Below are 17,962 nucleotides of genomic sequence, written 5' to 3' on the forward strand. Positions count from 1 at the left end.
GTGATGCTCTGTTGAATATCCTGATATAAAGTGGGGTGGGGTTGCAACTAGATTCATGATATGGACCTTCTGAAAGGCTGTGTATGTGATCGAAGGTATTATACCCCAGTTACTTAGTGTTTAATAAACCAAATAAACACTAGGGTATGCATTTCAAACAAACACCCAACAGGAGTGAAAGAAGGTGCAATGGTCAGGTAGGAAGAAGTTCTGGTTAAGAGAGTCATGGGGTTTGCCCAGCTCAGCCACTGACTGGCTGTGAGCCTCGGGAGACACACATCTCCGGGGGCCTGGCTTTTCCCATCAGTTGAACGGGAGGAAGCGATGGGACTGTGGCCATTCTGAGGGTTGAGGTCACTTTACAGGCGAGTGCTCTGGCCCTAGCTTGGAGTTCACATGCATCCCATGAAAGACTCTCCCTAATGCCTTTTCGGTTTTGCTCCTATTTTTGGTGCTTCACCTCTTCAGACAATTGCCTGGCTTGTCTTGTTGGCAGCACTGTGACTCCTCATTTATTTTTCTCCTATTCTAACAGAAATAAGCAAACCTATCATTCTAGGTCACCTGGATGACAAAAGGAGAGCAGAAATGGATTGAACAGATAATCAACTCTAGCTTTTCCATTTTTCTGTGTCCACCTACTGGAATGATGGGTCATATGGGACTTATAACCCAATAGATTCTACTTCTTTTGAAGAACCTTGAACTTGGTGCCCCTCACACTGTTTGCCTTCTAAAGTACATTATCTGGTACCCTGACTTAGATTTAGAGCCAGTGATTAATCCGTCAACCATTAAATTAATCCGTCAGTTCTTCAGCCTTCCTCAAAGGCTCCCTGGTTAGGACGATGCAAGAAATAGTCATAATCCTAACAGCAGCGGCCGTTATGATGCTGTTACCTTTTATTAACAAGAAAAGAACTATTTCTATTCTGGGAGCCCGGGCCAAAGATGTAGAATAGAAAACATGGCTTCTTTCCTTATTTGCATTCTTGATTTGAATTTGTATAATCATTTATTACAGTACCAGCCAATGGAAATAGGATGTGCCATGGACCTTGATTATTCAAATAAAGACCAATCTTTTGGGCTACCCAGGGTCTGAACCCTATTCTACGTTTGGGAAATTACCCACTGTGCCACCGACTGCGTAGCTGTTCACCAAAGCCTTTTTCTTTTTCTCTTGGGTATTCAGCTAGACAGCATTTCACAGCTTCCCTTATAATTATGTCAATTCTTGAGGATAGACTGTAAGAGCAAACGACACATCCCAGGTCCAGGCCTGGCGCATCACAATCTTCCACACGGTCCCCCCTGCTTGATACTGAAGCCCAGGGTGACCTCAAAAGCAGTACGCTGGGGAACAGGCAGAGCTTCCATTAGCCAGGAGCCCTGGTGGTTTGGAACAGAACCATCTCCCCACCACCTCCTCCCACTGACGGGACTCTGAGTACAAAACACACATCTGTGTGTCAGCCATCAGAGCTGGGACTTCACTGTTACAGCAGCTAGCAGGGCTTCAACCAATGGACCCATAGTATGATTCTCAGGGAGAGCCGGTGATCACCTCCTACTGCAGGAACTGAAAAGTCAGACACACTTTCCCAGCCTCTCTTGCGCCTAGAGCACACGTGTGTGATCTCAGATGTATCCATCAGATACACCATGAGCTGGTGACACAAAGAAGTAGGGCTCATGTGGAATGGATTCTGGAAGGAAGGCAGCAGTGGGGCATATCATCCAGTTCCCAGGGGCAGCCGCGTCCAATATCAGGGTCACGTGTTGATGACGTGAGGGTCATGCCTGCGTCTACCAGCTGAGATGTAACCTCTTCATGGTGTGATGTTAGACATGTTTCTTGTCTGATACCCACCATGCCTGCTTCTCCAGCCTTCTCAGCAAAGCTGTGCCCTGCCAGGATCTCCCAAGAAACCCTTCTCCTGCGTAAGTTACCAGAGTTGACTTCTGTTGCTTGCAGCTAAGAACTCCTCTTGGTGCAAACGCATCCCGTTCAGTGAGCGAGAGACAGGCGGACCTTCCTGCTCCCTGGTTTTGGGGAGGTGCCTTCCCCTGGGGAGTCTGGTTCATTTCCTGAGAAAGTCAGCCTCTGCTGGGAGAGGCTTACATTCCCACTGCTGGCTTCAGGAAGAGAACTCAGGCATCTGTATTTTGACTGCCCCAGATTGTGCTGAAGTAGATTAAATTTGAACAAAATAAATCTTGCTATTTGGGAAAATAGGGAATGGAAATAAAAGTGAATACCCAAGAAGTCTCTAAGAAAACATCCCAGGAGGAGAAAGAACACCAGATCTTTCCTGGGAATACTGTACTATGTGTTGGGAAGAACAGAAAACAGAATAGTCATTTTAGGTCAACTGGATTCTTCCTGCAACAAAGGCACAATGTAGACTTTTCAAGCTATATGCTCTCTCAGTGGTCCTGTGCTCCAAACCACAACCAGACTAGGTCAAAGAAAACACATTGTGCAAGGGTGAGTGGTACTGGGGCAGGTCACCTGGCATTTTCCTTCTCAATGTGTCGCTACTGTGCTTAAGCTACACTCACAGTTGGCGTGCATTTCTTCTGGGGTTGGCAGGAGGAAGGAAGGTAGCCTTGCAGTAATGGGGAGACACTCCTGGGCAGTTTCACTTCACACAACCACTGCCTCTCTCCTGCGCCTGCCCGCAGGGGAGTCAGTTCTGAGCCTCTTTCCATAATTCACCCAATGAGGTGTCTGGGGTCTGGTATATTGGCCCCTGGTGAATCACGCAATGTGACAAAGCCCCTTTTCTATCACTTGAATCTGAGCTGACCTTGGGAATGGCTTTGGCTGATAGAACGCGGTGGGGGTGATACAGTGCCTGACCTGAAGGCTGGGCTGTAAGAGGCCTCAGAGGCCTCGTGTTTCCCCTTTTGGAACCCCAAGACCACCTGGTTGTGAAGATACTGAGTCCAGCCCACTGGAGGCTCAGCGGTGACCTGGAGATGAGCCACCGTGCCAGGGGTGGTAGCCAGCCCCGGACGTGGCCCTTGGACGTTCCAGCGTGGCTCATCTATCAGCTGGATGCAGCTGTGTGAGTAACCGGGTAAGAGCGGCAGAGAGCTAAGCTACCAGATCGTGAGAAAGAATAAGACATCCTTGCTGTCTTAAACCATTACATTTGGTGATGGTTGGTTGTGCTCCCCAAAATAATTAATTTGAGGTGAGACCAAAACATTCCAAACGGCAGATTAGGCAGAACCTCTCTTTTGTGAAATGAAGAGCAGGCAGACAAAGTGCTACAAAATTCTAGAATCTGATTAACTTTGAGCCGTTAAACTCAAAGGTCAGTTAAGTTAGCTAAAGGAGCTGTCAGCCGCATGAAACCTGTGATAGAAGCTATAACTCATATTCAACTAGGCTAACTTTGAAAGTTCTGCCTTTGAATTCCAGAAAAAAGGGAACACTCTCAAAATAGATGATTCTGTTGCATTATTGTATCAGAGACACTTAATTTCCACCCCCTCCTGGCATTTTCTGGCATTTGTGCACAATTTCAGGGAAGCGCTGCTTCTCGAGTTCTGTAGAATCTGACCACTGCTCCCTCAGCCCAGTGACCTTTGCCAAAATAAGCTCCCTAAGTTAGATTCCTAAAATTTGTAAGGACGCACAGAATGCACACCTAAATCGTGCAACCCACCATTCCAGAGAAATTCATTTAGGGATGTTATTACAGGGAATGGACAGTCACAAAACAATGCTTAGAAATTCTTATCCACAGAACCAAAAGACTCGGTCCTCTGTAGGGTAGGATATTAAACATGTGAAATAATGGCAATTTGTTCTTGGCTAAAAGATTCCCTTTTGTTACTGGGAGGTTCTGGCTGGCTATGGCCTGGCTCCGACTCACCTTTCTAGCATTATCTCTGACCCCTTCCTCCCAAATCACCTGGAAACCAGATCTGGCTACTTTGTGCCTCTTTGTTATTACACCTGGTGTCTCTCGTGCCCCAACTGTGGCCTCTCCTCTGCCAAGTGACCCGGTCTCATTCCAGGGCCCCTTCTCAGGCTCCCGTGGCACCCCCGCACGGCGCAGCCATGATACTCAGCTCACTGGTCACTAATTACTCGTTACCTGTCTGTCTTCTCAGCGAGGCTCCAAGTGCCTTAAATGGGGCCTTCACTTCTTTACTCATAGGACCCAGCCCAGTGCTTGACATATAACGAGTGCTGAATAAATGTCTCCTGAAGGAATACAAGGCTCCTAAGTCCAATTAGCTACTGGATATATTCACTTGGATTACTCAAGGGCATTTTAAATTAAAATGGAGCTCTTGATGACACCCCCAAATCAGAAGTTCTCCTAATCCAGGCTCCCAGTTTCAGTAAATGTGCCTCTGTCCACCCAGGCACCTGACATAGAAACTGGGGAGCATAGCCAGCCCTCCCTTCCCCCCCAGCATCCAGCCCTTCCCTCCCCACCCCCAAACCTCCCTGCTCTTCTCTGGATCCACCATCCTCTGCCTGGGTGACTACAAGCCAGTCCTAAGTGGTCTCCCTGTTTCTGCTTTTGCCCCCCTCTAGTACATCCTCCACACAGCTACCCGAACCATCTCATAACGTGCAAATAAGGTCAGTCATTCCCCTTTCCAGAACCCCTACAAGGCTCCCCATTATGCACAGAACAAAATGCAGCCCACGTGACCTAGCCTCCAGCTTACCTGGTGCCAGCATGCCAGTTAGCTCTAGTCACCCTGGGCCTGCGGGTGCAGGAACCCTCTGAGGGGCTCTCGTGTCATCCATTCAGCACTTATGGGTTCCTGGCCAGGAACTTCCTTCTTCCTGTGTCCTCTAGAGGCCTTCCCTGACCGTCCCATGTAACGCAGCAGCTCATCACACTCACCCCTACAATGACCTTGGTCACAGAACCTCATCTGCTTCCTTCATGGCACTTTCCCCAAGCCGTAATTAGTTCGCCCATTCGTTTCCTTGGTATTTTCCATGCCTCCCAGGGAAGGTGAAAACCATCAGCATGAGGCTCTTTCCAATGAGGTACCCACTGTATCTCCAGCACTGGAACTTTGCCGGACACAGGGGAGGTATTAGGAAAACACATATTGAACAAAGAAATAAACAAAGAGCAGAGAAGAAGGGACACGAGCACTCGGGTTATGTGCCACCTGCGTGCGCCACCATGTACGCCAGCCTCTGATCAATGGAAAAACTGGGGTCAGACTTTCAAGATTCAGGACAACTCAGCAGCCACAAAGTGCTGAGTGTTCATGCAGAGCCTCCATGTGTCTCATCTCATTCAAATCACACAAGAGGGTTATGAGGCAGCCATGCTTATTATACCCATCATTTTACAGAGACAGAGAAAGGCTCAGAACAACAACTGATGTGCCCACAGCACACAACCCCTGTGACCCACAGACCCAGGCTGTTTCAGGTCTGGCTGACTCCACATGCAGCCCACGCATGTCCCACGACCTCCTGTTGCTTCTGAGATTTTCCCAGAAGGTTCAAAACTGAAGGCCTGACTTGCTCCTCCAAAGCTGTACACCAGGTTACACGTTTCACTTCCCTGTCCCCTCAGACAGCTGGGGCTTATTTATATCAGAATACTGGACACAGGCAGTTGTGGCAAGCCCCCTACTTCTCATTCCACAGGACAGGCACCACATTCTTCCTCTTTAATGGTGAGTTCTTATTAAAGCTTTGCATGACGATGAAGTCAAGCCACTGATTTCCAACAACTTCCACTATAAGGAGCTCCTTACCTCGGAATTCCAGTCCTCGAAGTTGGAAGGTGACAAGCCCGTTTCCAATTTCAATCAGGTGAACAAAAGCATTGAGGTAATCTGAGGCCAAAATAAAGCAGTCGCCAGAGCTGTAGTTCCCCCATCGACCAAGAATTAAGTCGCCACAGAGGGATTCCTGGAGGGCCCTTGTCAAGTGTTCATAAAAGATGGAATTGAGATTGTTGTCATCGTTCCCTAAAGACAGAACGAGAAACAGGCTCGGTGAATGCTCCCTCCCATGTAGCAGACCTAGGAACAGTGAGTTGGCATTTCATTAAGGCTAAAATCAGACTTTTTAGCTACTTCACCCATTTTAGAGGATTTTGTGAGACCCTCCAATTTGTTCCCTTTACACTTTTTTCTAGGCAATCTCAGCGACCCAAGGGATTGAATTACTGTTTAAATGCACAAAACTTACAGACTCATACCTCCAGCCGAGTCTTCTCATCTGAGCCCTAGACCTGTACCCCTGCTTGTCTACTGACCGTCTTCCCTGCTATGTCTCAGACACCCCTGACCTTCAGCATGTCCAGGCCGGGCCCCCCTGTTCCCCATCTCAGTGAATGGCACCAGCATCCCGTTAGCTGTAACCTCGGCATCTTTGCTCCCACTCCTTCGCACTCTCCATTTTACTTTCTTCTAATATTTTTTACATCTTTCTACCTTTCTCCAATTCCACTACCCCTAGCCTATTCCAAGCTACATTATTTCCCAAGTGGACAACCACAGTAGTCGTGGGACTCACGTATGCACCTTCCCTGGGACGTGCTATCAAACCACACCAGAACAGCTTTACAAACCGAACAGCTGGACATGCTACCCCGGACACCCTGGCCCCATTCCTTCAAGCCCGCTTCTCAGCGCTCTTAGGATGGAGATGAGACTTCTTCACTTCAGCTGTAATAGGGTCTCATATACTTTATCATCCACAGGAATAAGCTGGGATGGTCCTGAGCCAACACAGGATATGTGGCCCCACGAGACGCACCTGCTCCTGCTTCTGTCTCCATCCTCACCTCACCCTGTGGGCTCAGCAACACAGAACTGGCTTCCGCTGAGTGACTCACGTACCGCTTCGCCCCCTTCGCCGTTGCCGACACTGATCTTTCTGCCTGGGTTTCTTTTCCACTCCTCTCCAGTTTAGTAGCCTACTATTCTCTGGACCTCAGCTCTATCACCACTTCTGGAAACCTTCTCCGACCACTTGGCTGGGCCAAATCCTCTGCTATCTCCCATTGTCACCATGATCCTCTGCTTTGAAGCACTTGTCACAGTTGGAATTTGACTTTTGTTTTCTTGTGTGTATATATATGTGTTTATGGTTATTTGATTAACATCTGATTTCTCCAACGCACCATAAAGTGAAGACAGATCTATGTCTATTTCGCTTAACTTTATATCTCAACCCTGACAGAATTCCTAAGATGGAGTGGGGACTAACTAAGTATCTGTTGAATTGTAGATAACACCATAGATTGCACAGTTTCTCTAAGAGAAATTTTGTCAAGAGCATACCCGTTAAGTACTCAAAGTCATTGGAGTATAATTTATAGACAGGAAACAGCATCTCTCTCTATATGCTATAATGTGGATAATTATTACTAGCATTATATATTATGTACAAATATATGTTATATATTCTATGACTAAGACATAAATTATTAAATGTACGTGCCATTTATCGTGTTTAAATTATATATGTATATAAAACTCCAATTTACTAAGGACGAGTTCATGCAGAGTGAAGTTCAGTCTTCTGAGTGAATCCTATAATTCTCGAACAAGGCCGACAGCTAAGTAACCACCCCATAGAAAATGCATCTGAGAGGCCGCCATGCTGCACACAGCGTGTTCTGTCACATTGCTGAGTACGAGTCCCTGGCATGTACTGCAGTTTGTTTATTCACTCACCAGTTGAAAAACAGAGGGTTGTTTCCAGTTTGGGTGATTATGAGTAAATCCACTAAAAATATTCATGAACAGAAGTTTGTGTGAACATAGTTTTCATTTCTCCTGGGTAAATCCCTAGGACTGGCACCGCCCAGCTCCAAAGTGGCTGTAACCTTTTTGCACCCTCCTCCCCCGCCCTCCATGACTGAGAGTCTGGGTCATTCTGCCTCCTTGCCAGAAATTGGTGTGGTCAACTGTTTGTTTAATTTTAGCCATTCTAATTGGGTGGGTGAATGATGACACCAAGGGAAGAGTCCAGGAAGGATACAGCAAAGGAGATGGAATGACGGGTTGCCCTGCTTCACAACGGAAATCCAGGGTTTGTGTGTTTGGGGAGCATAGAATTTGGGGTTCATGGTGTACTTCCCTTATCCCCCTGCTGAGCCCTGACTCCTTTCACTCCCTCCATTGGATCTCAAGTGATGATGGATAGAAACGTTTTTGAGAAGAACGAATAAACTGGGAAATCCTCCTGGAATCTGGTCCTGTGGCTGGAGGAAGTGCTGGGAGAGACATTTGCATTCAACCTTTATTTTAGGAGAATCTTTTCTTTGGGGAGTACATTCTGGTTCTGGAACGCATAATGCTGCCCAGAAGAGAAAACGCCTGAAGCAAAACTCAAGGCTCCAGTCTAGGCTGCCTACTGGAGGGCGACAGAGATTCAGGGAGGTAGGCCAAGATACATAAAGACCGTGGCAGAACAGGGCTCCCTTCCATGGGAACCAAAGCACGACTGGGGGGACAGGAAGGTAAAGACTGACCCCAAGTGCACCCATATAAGTGTGCTGATCCACCTCCAAGCTATGTAAGGTCACACTCCAAATTATGAAGTTCATTGCTAGGCATTCATGACAGTTAAAAGCTGAATTGAAATTAGTATATTTATAAGCTAATTATGATTAATGGAAAGAAAGAAACTGTTCTATGGGCTGAGTCATGTTATGTCATCTGATAAAGTGTCTGTGTGCTTAATTTCCTATGCAGAGGAAGCCTGCCTGACCTGCCATTATATTCATTTTCTACGATGAATCAGTTCGCATCTCAAGACGCTAATTAGAGACTACTTTGAGTCTCTGGAACTTCTAAAGGAAGGGCCTGAATGACAGAATTAACTTTTGCTCAATTCTTCAAACAGTTTGACGTTTAAATAAAACAGTTTAACCCAGTAAAAGTGGAGATCTTCTCAGAACATACTGACCACAAATTAGGTTAAAATGAGACAAAATTCTGAACAACTACAGGCATAATGCACTCACGAAACCATCCTTATGCCTAATATCAATGGCCCTGCGATGTCATCGAGTCCCACAGCTGCACGTGAGAGATTTTTGTACCCACCCCCAAGCTGTACTGACATAAAGTCCAAAAAACAAAACAAAATAAAAACTCTCTGTCTAGGTATTTTAAAATTGCAACTTATGATTTCAAATTAATCATGTGTATGCAGTTCAATTACAGATAATGAGCATGATACAATTCTTCCCAGACAAAATTGTTGGCACAGGGGAAAGTGAGGTGGATAAAAATAGAGAAGTTCAAATTTGCATTCTGATACGAGGAAAAAAGAGGCAGAATGTTTAAAACTGAGATACAGTATGGAAAGAAAAGAAGTAAAATAATTTTCTAGCAAGTAAATCCTTCCATAGATAAATGCTGAATGAAATTTCTGAAGACTGCTGGATCGTGGGTCCCAGAATGGCTTGCCTTTGAGGATATTACACGCTGATATTATTCCAGAGCATTTTTTTTTTTTTTGGGCTAAAATACCAAGGTTTATAGTATGTATTTGAAATTTATCATATGCAACATAAACAGTCTTAATTAACAGAGACGTTCAAGTCATTATTTATAATCAATTCTAAATGATGGAGGAATGAATCTCCAAACCAGATCTGTGTGCTGGGTCAGACTGCTTGGTACAGTCTGAGCTTTGCAGTCGGCATGTTTACCAAGACAAGCATTGTCTCCACAATGATTAAAAATAGCGAGGACTTAATTCCCTTTTTGGATTGAAGGAACCCATCTATATGACAACATAAATAGTCTTTAAAAAGAGGAAGAAGATATCTTCTTACCTGGATCCCTTTCAATTTGGACTGCCAGTCTTGTGTTGGAATTATCCACGCGCCTTGTACTAGAAGGGGCCAGAAAAAGGTGAAAGGTTATGCTTAGATCTGTACAGGTGAGAGAGCTGGTTTATAGAATCAGCTGTGCGAGTGGGAAACGCAGGGGAGATGGAGCTCACATATTACAATGCCTGCTCCCATCTAATGCTGGAGGGAGGGTCTCATGGTAAAGAAGAGAGGGAACACACAAGGAACACATGGCGGGGGAGAGCTAGTGAGTTCTCTGGATGAGACAATGGCCTTGTGCCTTATCAATTGGGAGCACCTGATCCCAACAATAGCAGCAAGCACTTGAACTGCCCGCTGAATGCCAGTCACTCCAGAACTTGAGAGCTGGGCGCACATAAGCGTCTTTTCAATCTGATTCCAGAAAGTCATGAGGAGTAGTCTACGTCTCCACCTCTTGCTTTCAAGAGTTGGGTGCATACTTACAGGCCTTTCTTAGGTTAAACCACAAAAATGAAACACAACTCTCACTGACTTAGGAGAAGACAGATTGTCTGTAGCCATGGTAACAAGTGGTCACCAGAACCAGTTTTAAACCTCTTCCATTATAACTCACCTCAGTTCACAACTTTTGTAAGCCAGCCAATCCATGGTGGCCCTTTGCTTCTAAATGTCATCCAGTGAGGGACAGACTCACTGCAGACTTCTCAGGGGTGAAAGATCTACGACAGTTTCCCCAAGTAACTGCCTGTGCAGGTGGCATCACCCCACTGATGCCTCTAAAACTTCACCAATCCCAGAATTGAACATGTCCCCAAAACCCTTTATAAGTGCCACGGTCTGCTGTGCTCAGAGAGACTGTGCCTGACTAGCTTTGTCATTTTAGTTCAGATATTGAGTGGCGGTCTCATCATCCTTTGAAGTATGGCATGAAATGGATGTCGACCATATGAAGTTGATGATATTCAACTGATCTACAAAAAACGGCAATTTCATATGGTTAAACCTACCTAAGCCGTGAAGAAACGGCTTTCACTAGAAATACATCACTGAACATAGGGTTCCACACACATTTGAATATAACGAGGGTCCGACTAATATCTGTGAAAAAGCTGATCTCTGCAGGCCTGTCCTGTCATTGCTCACTCGGCCAGCGGCTTTTTCTGCTCCACCCTCACGGGCCTTTGGCTGGGTGTTCAGCCCCGACCTCCTTTTCCTCCCACCCCTCTCTCCCCTGCATCTTTTGCAACTGCTGTGTCCGCCACTCTCTCTCCAATTCCACACACTTTTCCTTCTTGACTCTCATCCCTCAAGTCAGCGCAAGTCTCCCTTTCTCAGCAAAGCTGCTCCAGGTCAGCTCCACACATCACATGCTCTTGCGCACTGTGCCTCTTTTTGGGAGCATGGTTAACATCAGTAATAGTAACGGCATGATTATATGTCTAAGTATGCCTCTTTACTATTATGCCTGTTAGCTAATTTTGTATTATTATGATGTCTCATTATTAAATGAGTAATTACAAGGAAATAAGTAGCACTTACTTGTGCAAGTACTTTCCATGTATTAACTCATTATATCTCCACAACTACTTTCTGAAGAAGGTACTGTTGTTACGCCCATTCTCACGGACGAGTAGTCGGCACACAGTGCGAGTAAGTCAAGGTCACCCAGCTAACAGGTGGTAGAGCCAGGCAGAGGCCAGGCAGGCTGGCTCTGGAGCCTTTGCTCCATGCCACGTCTATTTCACTATACCTGTCTCTCACACCAGAGCCTAAGTATCACGAGGCCAGCTCTGGCTCACGACTGGCGCACAGCAGTCACTCAGTAAGTCTTTGTTGAATGAATAAACGAATACTCAAGATAATGCTGCATCTAAAGTTTTTCTCTCTCATGATACCTGCTAAGAAGAAAGGAGAGTCACTGCTACGAGATGACATTTAACCTCGATCATTGACAGACTATGATTTAACAAATGACGAACACTTGTTGGTAATGGTGTTTAAGAAGAAACCTCCAAATGCAGACTTCTTTTGTGAACTTGTATCTTGGAAATCAGGACAGATAAAAAGATACTTAGATGGAACTGTAATTTGAATAAATGAAAAGGTCTGTTTTCAGAAAAAAGTATTCTCTTTTCCGCATATGTCTCAGATATTCCAGAACCACCTTGGCACGACTCTGTTTGACCTTGGAGTCGGTGAGAAGGAGTAGTCTCACAAAGGCCGTTAACCCAGCTCGCTGTCCTATCACTGCATCAGTTTTCCTTACAAATACCCTCAGACCAGCTTTGAAAATAAAAGAGCCAGGATGGCAGAAAATAAAGAGAACAACAAAAGTCTTTCTAATGAAGGCCGAAATTCCACGTGGACACAGCTAGTCCCTAAATGGAATTTTAATTTCACCTTAAGACCCAGGACAAATGGAATTTTCAGCAGTGGAATAAACAATTTTTAAAGTGGGACTGAGCCGAAAGAAAGTCATTTACCAAACTCCTTAGGGAATTAAAACACCTTCTAAAACTACGTTAACTGGAAAGCTATCTTTTCAGAAAGCTATGCAATACAGAGCTACATTCTGACCTGCCATCACTAGGCTAAGCTGCCTGCGCACCCTGGGACTCCCAGCTCTGCACCAGCCTCGAAGCATGTGAACTTCAGCCACGTGGGTTCATTTGAGCTGGTCTCCACTGCTTTCCTCCTATAAACCTGGTGCTTACCATTCAAAGGTGCTAATTAGCTCAGTAATTGGATTTCTCCCTTAACTGTCCTATTGCATGAACATCAAATCTGCTGCTCAGAGAAAAGGGGGGCTTATATCTCACTCCCCAGTCTCAGGGGAAGTGCAGATGCTGCTACATGTTTGGTAAGTACCCGCATGTACCCTTCTTAGCCCCTGCTTGGCAGTCATGGTGAATTGCTAGGTGTCCTGAAGGCCAGAGGCCAAGAGTCTGGTAATAAGTCTTTCCAGATAAGCTGACTTACTCGAAAGCCTCCCTCCCTCACGTTGATATGGAATGCAGATAGCAAAGCGTTTCCTTCCTTTAAACTTTGCCTTACCACCTCCTGACCTGTGTCCCGAAGTCAAACACCTTCTCTTATATGGCTTCATCTGAGGAGCTTAAATAATGTAACAATAATTTAATTCTGCGTCACATTTCCATTTGCACGCAGAGATGGTAGAAGCATTCCATTTTTGATGGGGAAGTATGACTGGCTGGGGTGAGGACCCCAAGATGGAATTCTATTCCTGAGCAGGATAGCCTCAGCGAAAACTGGACAGCGACAAGGCAGCAGAGCTTAAATAGAAAAATACTGACTCCACTGAAGTGGAAAATATACATAAGGATTACCCGGGTTTGTTTTTCATCTTTGATTTTGGCTGCCACCAACAACCATATTAGTTTTTGCAAAGCCAGTGGTGCTCTTCTGGCAGCTGAATGACCATGCATTTCAGTGACTTGGCACTAAGAGGCATTTCCTGAGGATACGTATGGTGCTGTACAGCTGGCAGGGTGGGCTCTGCCTGAGGTCAGCCAGGTGACATCCAGTCTTGCTACCATGTGGGAGGTTTGGTTTGGTTGTGGTTTCCCAGTACTTTAGGGGGTAGCTGTTTGGAATCCCAAATTAAAGGTGTGGCATCTTTGTCAACGTAGCCACCATTCCATGAGCCTGGGCTCTGATTTCTTTTCCATTTGCTCTGCAAGACCACAAGCACAGCTCAGTTCGGCTGTTCCTTCTTCCAGGCCAGCAGATGCTCTTGGCATGAAAATGGGTGTAAGTGCTGGGTGTTCGCCTTTTAGATTTTGGCCTGAATTCCTCAGTACGTTCATAGTTTTAAGAAAGTTGCTGTTTTTTTTCCTTTATATTTTATCTTTTTTTTTTGTTAGTTTCCTTCAGTAGGGAAAGTTGGTTTTGATTATGCAGCACGTTGTTAACAGAAACTGAACTACTAGTGTAGTTTATAGGAAATATGAGAAGAGGGAATTCTTTTTAATTGCCTAATATATAATCAGTGTGTCTCAATATTCCACGGGCACTTAAAAAGGCATACCCCATTTTCTGTGTGTAGATTTATGCATGTGTGTGTGTTCTGTAGTATATATTAGAGCTACATTATTAATTATGCTATTTAGGTCTCCTATATCTGTACCTAATTTTCAGTCAGTTGGTTCGTCATGAACAGCAAAAAGTGAGAGTTCATATCATACCACGACTGTGTTTCTATTTCTTATCAAATTTCCTTTTATTTTTTTCTTTATTAATTTTTCTATGTGAATTAATGCATTGATATTTATAGCTTATATTTTTATTGTGAATTTCAGTCTTCACCACTATAATTGTTCTTTATCTTAATGATTTTTTTATTCCTAATTAATCTTTGTTTAATAGTAAACTACAACCTCTGCTTTCATTTGTTTACATTTGCCTAAAATTTTTACCTATTCTTTTATTTTCAACTTTTCAAGTCAGCCTTTTTTTCTTGTGGCTTTGCATTTGGTGTGCAGACATTATATATTCATCACATTCTGTCTTCATAATTTATACTGTTACCTAATTTTATTGTTTCTTTGCTTTTTGAACACATACTATGGTCTGATTATAAAATCATAAAGCAATATTACAAAGTCATAAATCACAAGACAATACCATGAACCACTCTGTGGCAATAAATTTGAAAATTTAAACAAAATAGATAATTTCCTATAAAAGTATAACATACTAAAATCAACTCAAGAAGAAATCAAAGAGCAGAATATATGAATAACTATTAAACAGATAAAATCAGTAGTTAAGTAACTACCCACACATAAGAAAATGCAAACATCTAACAAGAATGATGTACCAAAGAAGAAGAAAGATGAAGGGAAGAAGGAGAGACAGAATGAAGAAGGGGTGATACAACACAAAAAATTATATTGGGAAGCAGTGCACCTGCACATACGACTGCACTGTTGTGTCTGAAAGTCTCCATCAGTCATGCGACTCCACTCAGGAGGGTAGCAGTGCTCCGAAACTTCATTATTGTGCGTGAAGAAATGTGGGTTTATTTTTGTTTATTGTAGTCATGACTTGTTAGATTCCTGAATCTAAGGATTCATGTCTTGCATCAATTTTGAAAAATTCATATTATATTCTCTTGAAATTATGTTTCTCCCTGTTTGCTTTATGCCTTCTTCCGAGAACTCCTTCTAGATTTGTAACTGGCGGCTTTCATTCTATTTTCCATGTCTCTTCAACTTTCTGGAATAGTTCCATATCTTTATCTTTCTTTGTTGCATTCTGCTCAATTTTCTTAGACTGCTTTCTTGTTAAATTATGTTTAATTGATTATTTAACTTATGTGTTATATTATACATTTAGTGCCTGTACCAATTTATTTTTATAAGACATTTGTTCCAGTTTATCACTTTTTCATAGTATCTCGGCCTTATGGTTTTATTTTTTTTTAGATGACTTTTCTTTCTAAATATATGTCCAATTTATTTGTGCAATTATCTGTAGCTTTGGAGGGCCTAAATCTGTTGGTTATTTGATTGGCTGGCTCTTGTTCACAATAAATGTCTTTCTCCTGTGTTTTGTAGTTCAGACTGAGAGCTCATTTCCACTGAGTGTTTAACTGGGATTATGTCCTTTCACATTTGCTTCCGTCAGCTACTCTAGGGGTTTTATATACCACTACCATGTTTATGCACTTTCTCAACTGGAGGATTTCCAGACTTGGGTAGTGTGATTTTGAACTGCAGACCCACATCTCCAGGGGGACTTGCTCCCATCTGGTCTCTGGCTGACACAGTTGGGCTTCTGTGTCGTTTTCTGTGTTAGACATTCTACTCCTTTACTGAGGGGGAAGCCTTCATGGTTTTGGCTTGATGTGGAAATTGCAGCTCCAACTTCCTGCCTCTGTAGGACTCATCGCCTAGCCTGGCATGCATCTCTAAATCTCAGCCCCTAGGTGACTGAGACCTACAACCTTGACCATCTCCCACCCCACCCTTCCCAGATAGCAACAGTGGTTTGGCTGTTTTCTGCTCCCTCTTCGTTTCTAGGCCTTGGGAATTTTCTAACTTTCTTGCCATGCTCAAATATGAATTGAAATGAAGTTTTTACTATCTATCATTTCCCTGGAACTTGTCACAGGAGGAAAAGTTTTGAACTTCTCTAATTTGCTCTGTCTCTGGAAATGAAAATTTCTAAATCAGATTTTTATAAAAGAAAAAAAATATTTCAGTTATGCAACTTTCCAAAGTAATGCATTTAATTTAAAAACTGAATTCAACTTTATGTTCTCCATCTAATGCTTATAAAACTTGCCAAGCTTTACACCACCCTCTGCATGAGGATCCTATCATTTTGAATCAGCCTTTTTTGTCTCTGTTTATATTATCTCAACTCTTTTCTGGTCCGTTCTACTCTTCTATGGAGAAACTATGACATATACTTAGTAACTGCACTGTGTAGCCTACTTAAAGGTAAATTTCCAGGACTCTATGTAAGTCTGTATGTGTGCTCACATGCAGCCATCTAGGCACAATAAGGCAATTCTCTTAACCACTAATGTTACTGTGAAAAGTCTATCTGAGGCCTGTGGTGAAAGAATCCCTCATATATTGTACCCACCACATAACGTTGTCATAATACTATACGATATGCAGTACAAGGAGCTAAGCATGAATAAATAAACAAATAAATACAGCTTTCTTGTATTCTTCTGGGAAGATGGAGTTGATCTGCTTTTTCTTGTTTCTCCACTAAGTATAATCAAAACTCTGGATATGATATTTAAAAACACAAACCCAAAAAGGAAACAACAACAAAAATCCCAACACCTTCTAAAAGGTAAAGACAAAGCAGACTACCTAAGAACCTCAAGACCCAAGGACAGACACTGAGGTCAGCTCCCTTGGTTTTATTTTTGCCTTTTATATCCCAGAAACTGGCACCCCAAAACACCAACAGAAGCAGCAGCAGAAAAAAAAAAAAAAAAAGAAAAAAGCACCAACAAAACCCTGCTCTTTATAGTCTAACATCCAGTAAAGGGACAGCCTCCCAAGACAGAAAAGTTTTAGACAACAACCTCTCTGCTGTAGCCAACATCACAGAACAAACTGTGGCCCCGTCCCTTCCCACACCAGCAAAGGCTGAGTGGGGAGCCAGACTTCCACCCTGCCAGGCAGTAATAAGGCGCCCCTTCTCCACCTGCTGGGATGGTGTCCGAAGGGCCTATTAGAGAGCTTAGCTTTCCCTAATTGCCCAGGGTAAGGGGGCCACAGTGGGAGCGGTAATGAAGTATTCTTCCAACCCCTCCCTTCTCGGAACTCTCACTGAAGGTCTAGTGGGGTGTCTGAACTCCCACCCTGACAAGCACACAAGGAACTCCCCCCATTTCAGTGTCAACAGAGGCAAAGTGGGGAACCCAAACCTCTAACCCCACCTGGAAGTCACAAAACAGTGGTCCCCCTTCTCCTCCCAGAGTGGTGTCAGAGAAAGCCAGTTGAAACAAATACTTAAAATAATATCCAGAGTCTCATAACATAATACCCAGAATGTCCAGATTTCAACAGAAAATTTCTTGTCATTATAAGAAACAGGAAAATCTCAAACTAAATGATAAAAGACAACAATAGATTGCAACAGTGAGATGACAGTATTATCTGAAAAGATTTAAACTTAACCATTATAAAATGCTTCGATGAGCAATTAAAAAGACTTCGGAAACAAATGAGAAAATTGAAACTCAGCAAAAAAAAAAAAAAATAGAAAGTCTCAGCAAAGAAAAATAGAACATATAAAGAACAGAATAGAAATTTTAAAAAAGAGGACAGAGAAAAGAATCAATGAACTAGGAAGATAGAATAATAGGTATTACATAATCTGAGTAACAGAGAGAAAATAGACGGAAAAAGATTGAACGGTCTCAGAGGCCTGTGGGACTAGATGATAAATTAACATTCTTGTCATTAGAGTCCCACAAGGAGAGGAGAAATTGGAGATGAATTCAAAGAAATTCACAAGAAACATCATAGTCAAGCTTCTAAAACCAAAGCCAAACCAAACCAAACAAACAGAAAAACCACACACACACACAGAACGTCTCGGAAGCAGTGAGGGAGAAAGCACAACTTACCTACAGGGACAAATAATTTGAATAAAAGTGAATT

The 17,962-nt window shown here is 43.5% G+C and overlaps 1 protein-coding gene across 5 annotated transcripts in view; it reads right to left on the reverse strand.

Moving 5' to 3' along the window:
* The window catches only part of PCNX2 (pecanex 2), a 242,855-nt gene that overhangs the window by 48,706 nt on the left and 176,187 nt on the right, over positions 1-17,962 (reverse strand). For all 5 annotated transcript variants that reach the window (XR_012490740.1, XM_019712884.2, XM_074316661.1 and 2 more), the window contains 2 exons: positions 9,807-9,865; positions 5,761-5,976 (listed from right to left, as the gene is read on the reverse strand). Coding sequence is in view for 4 of the 5 variants with exons in the window: in XM_019712884.2 (XP_019568443.2) it covers positions 5,761-5,976; positions 9,807-9,865 (275 nt within the window). In the remaining variant the exon portion in view is untranslated. The remainder of the gene's footprint in view (positions 1-5,760; positions 5,977-9,806; positions 9,866-17,962) is intronic.

The sequence above is a fragment of the Rhinolophus sinicus genome, linkage group LG12 (genome assembly GCF_036562045.2).
Source record: "Rhinolophus sinicus isolate RSC01 linkage group LG12, ASM3656204v1, whole genome shotgun sequence".
Classification (NCBI taxonomy): Eukaryota; Metazoa; Chordata; class Mammalia; order Chiroptera; family Rhinolophidae; genus Rhinolophus; species Rhinolophus sinicus.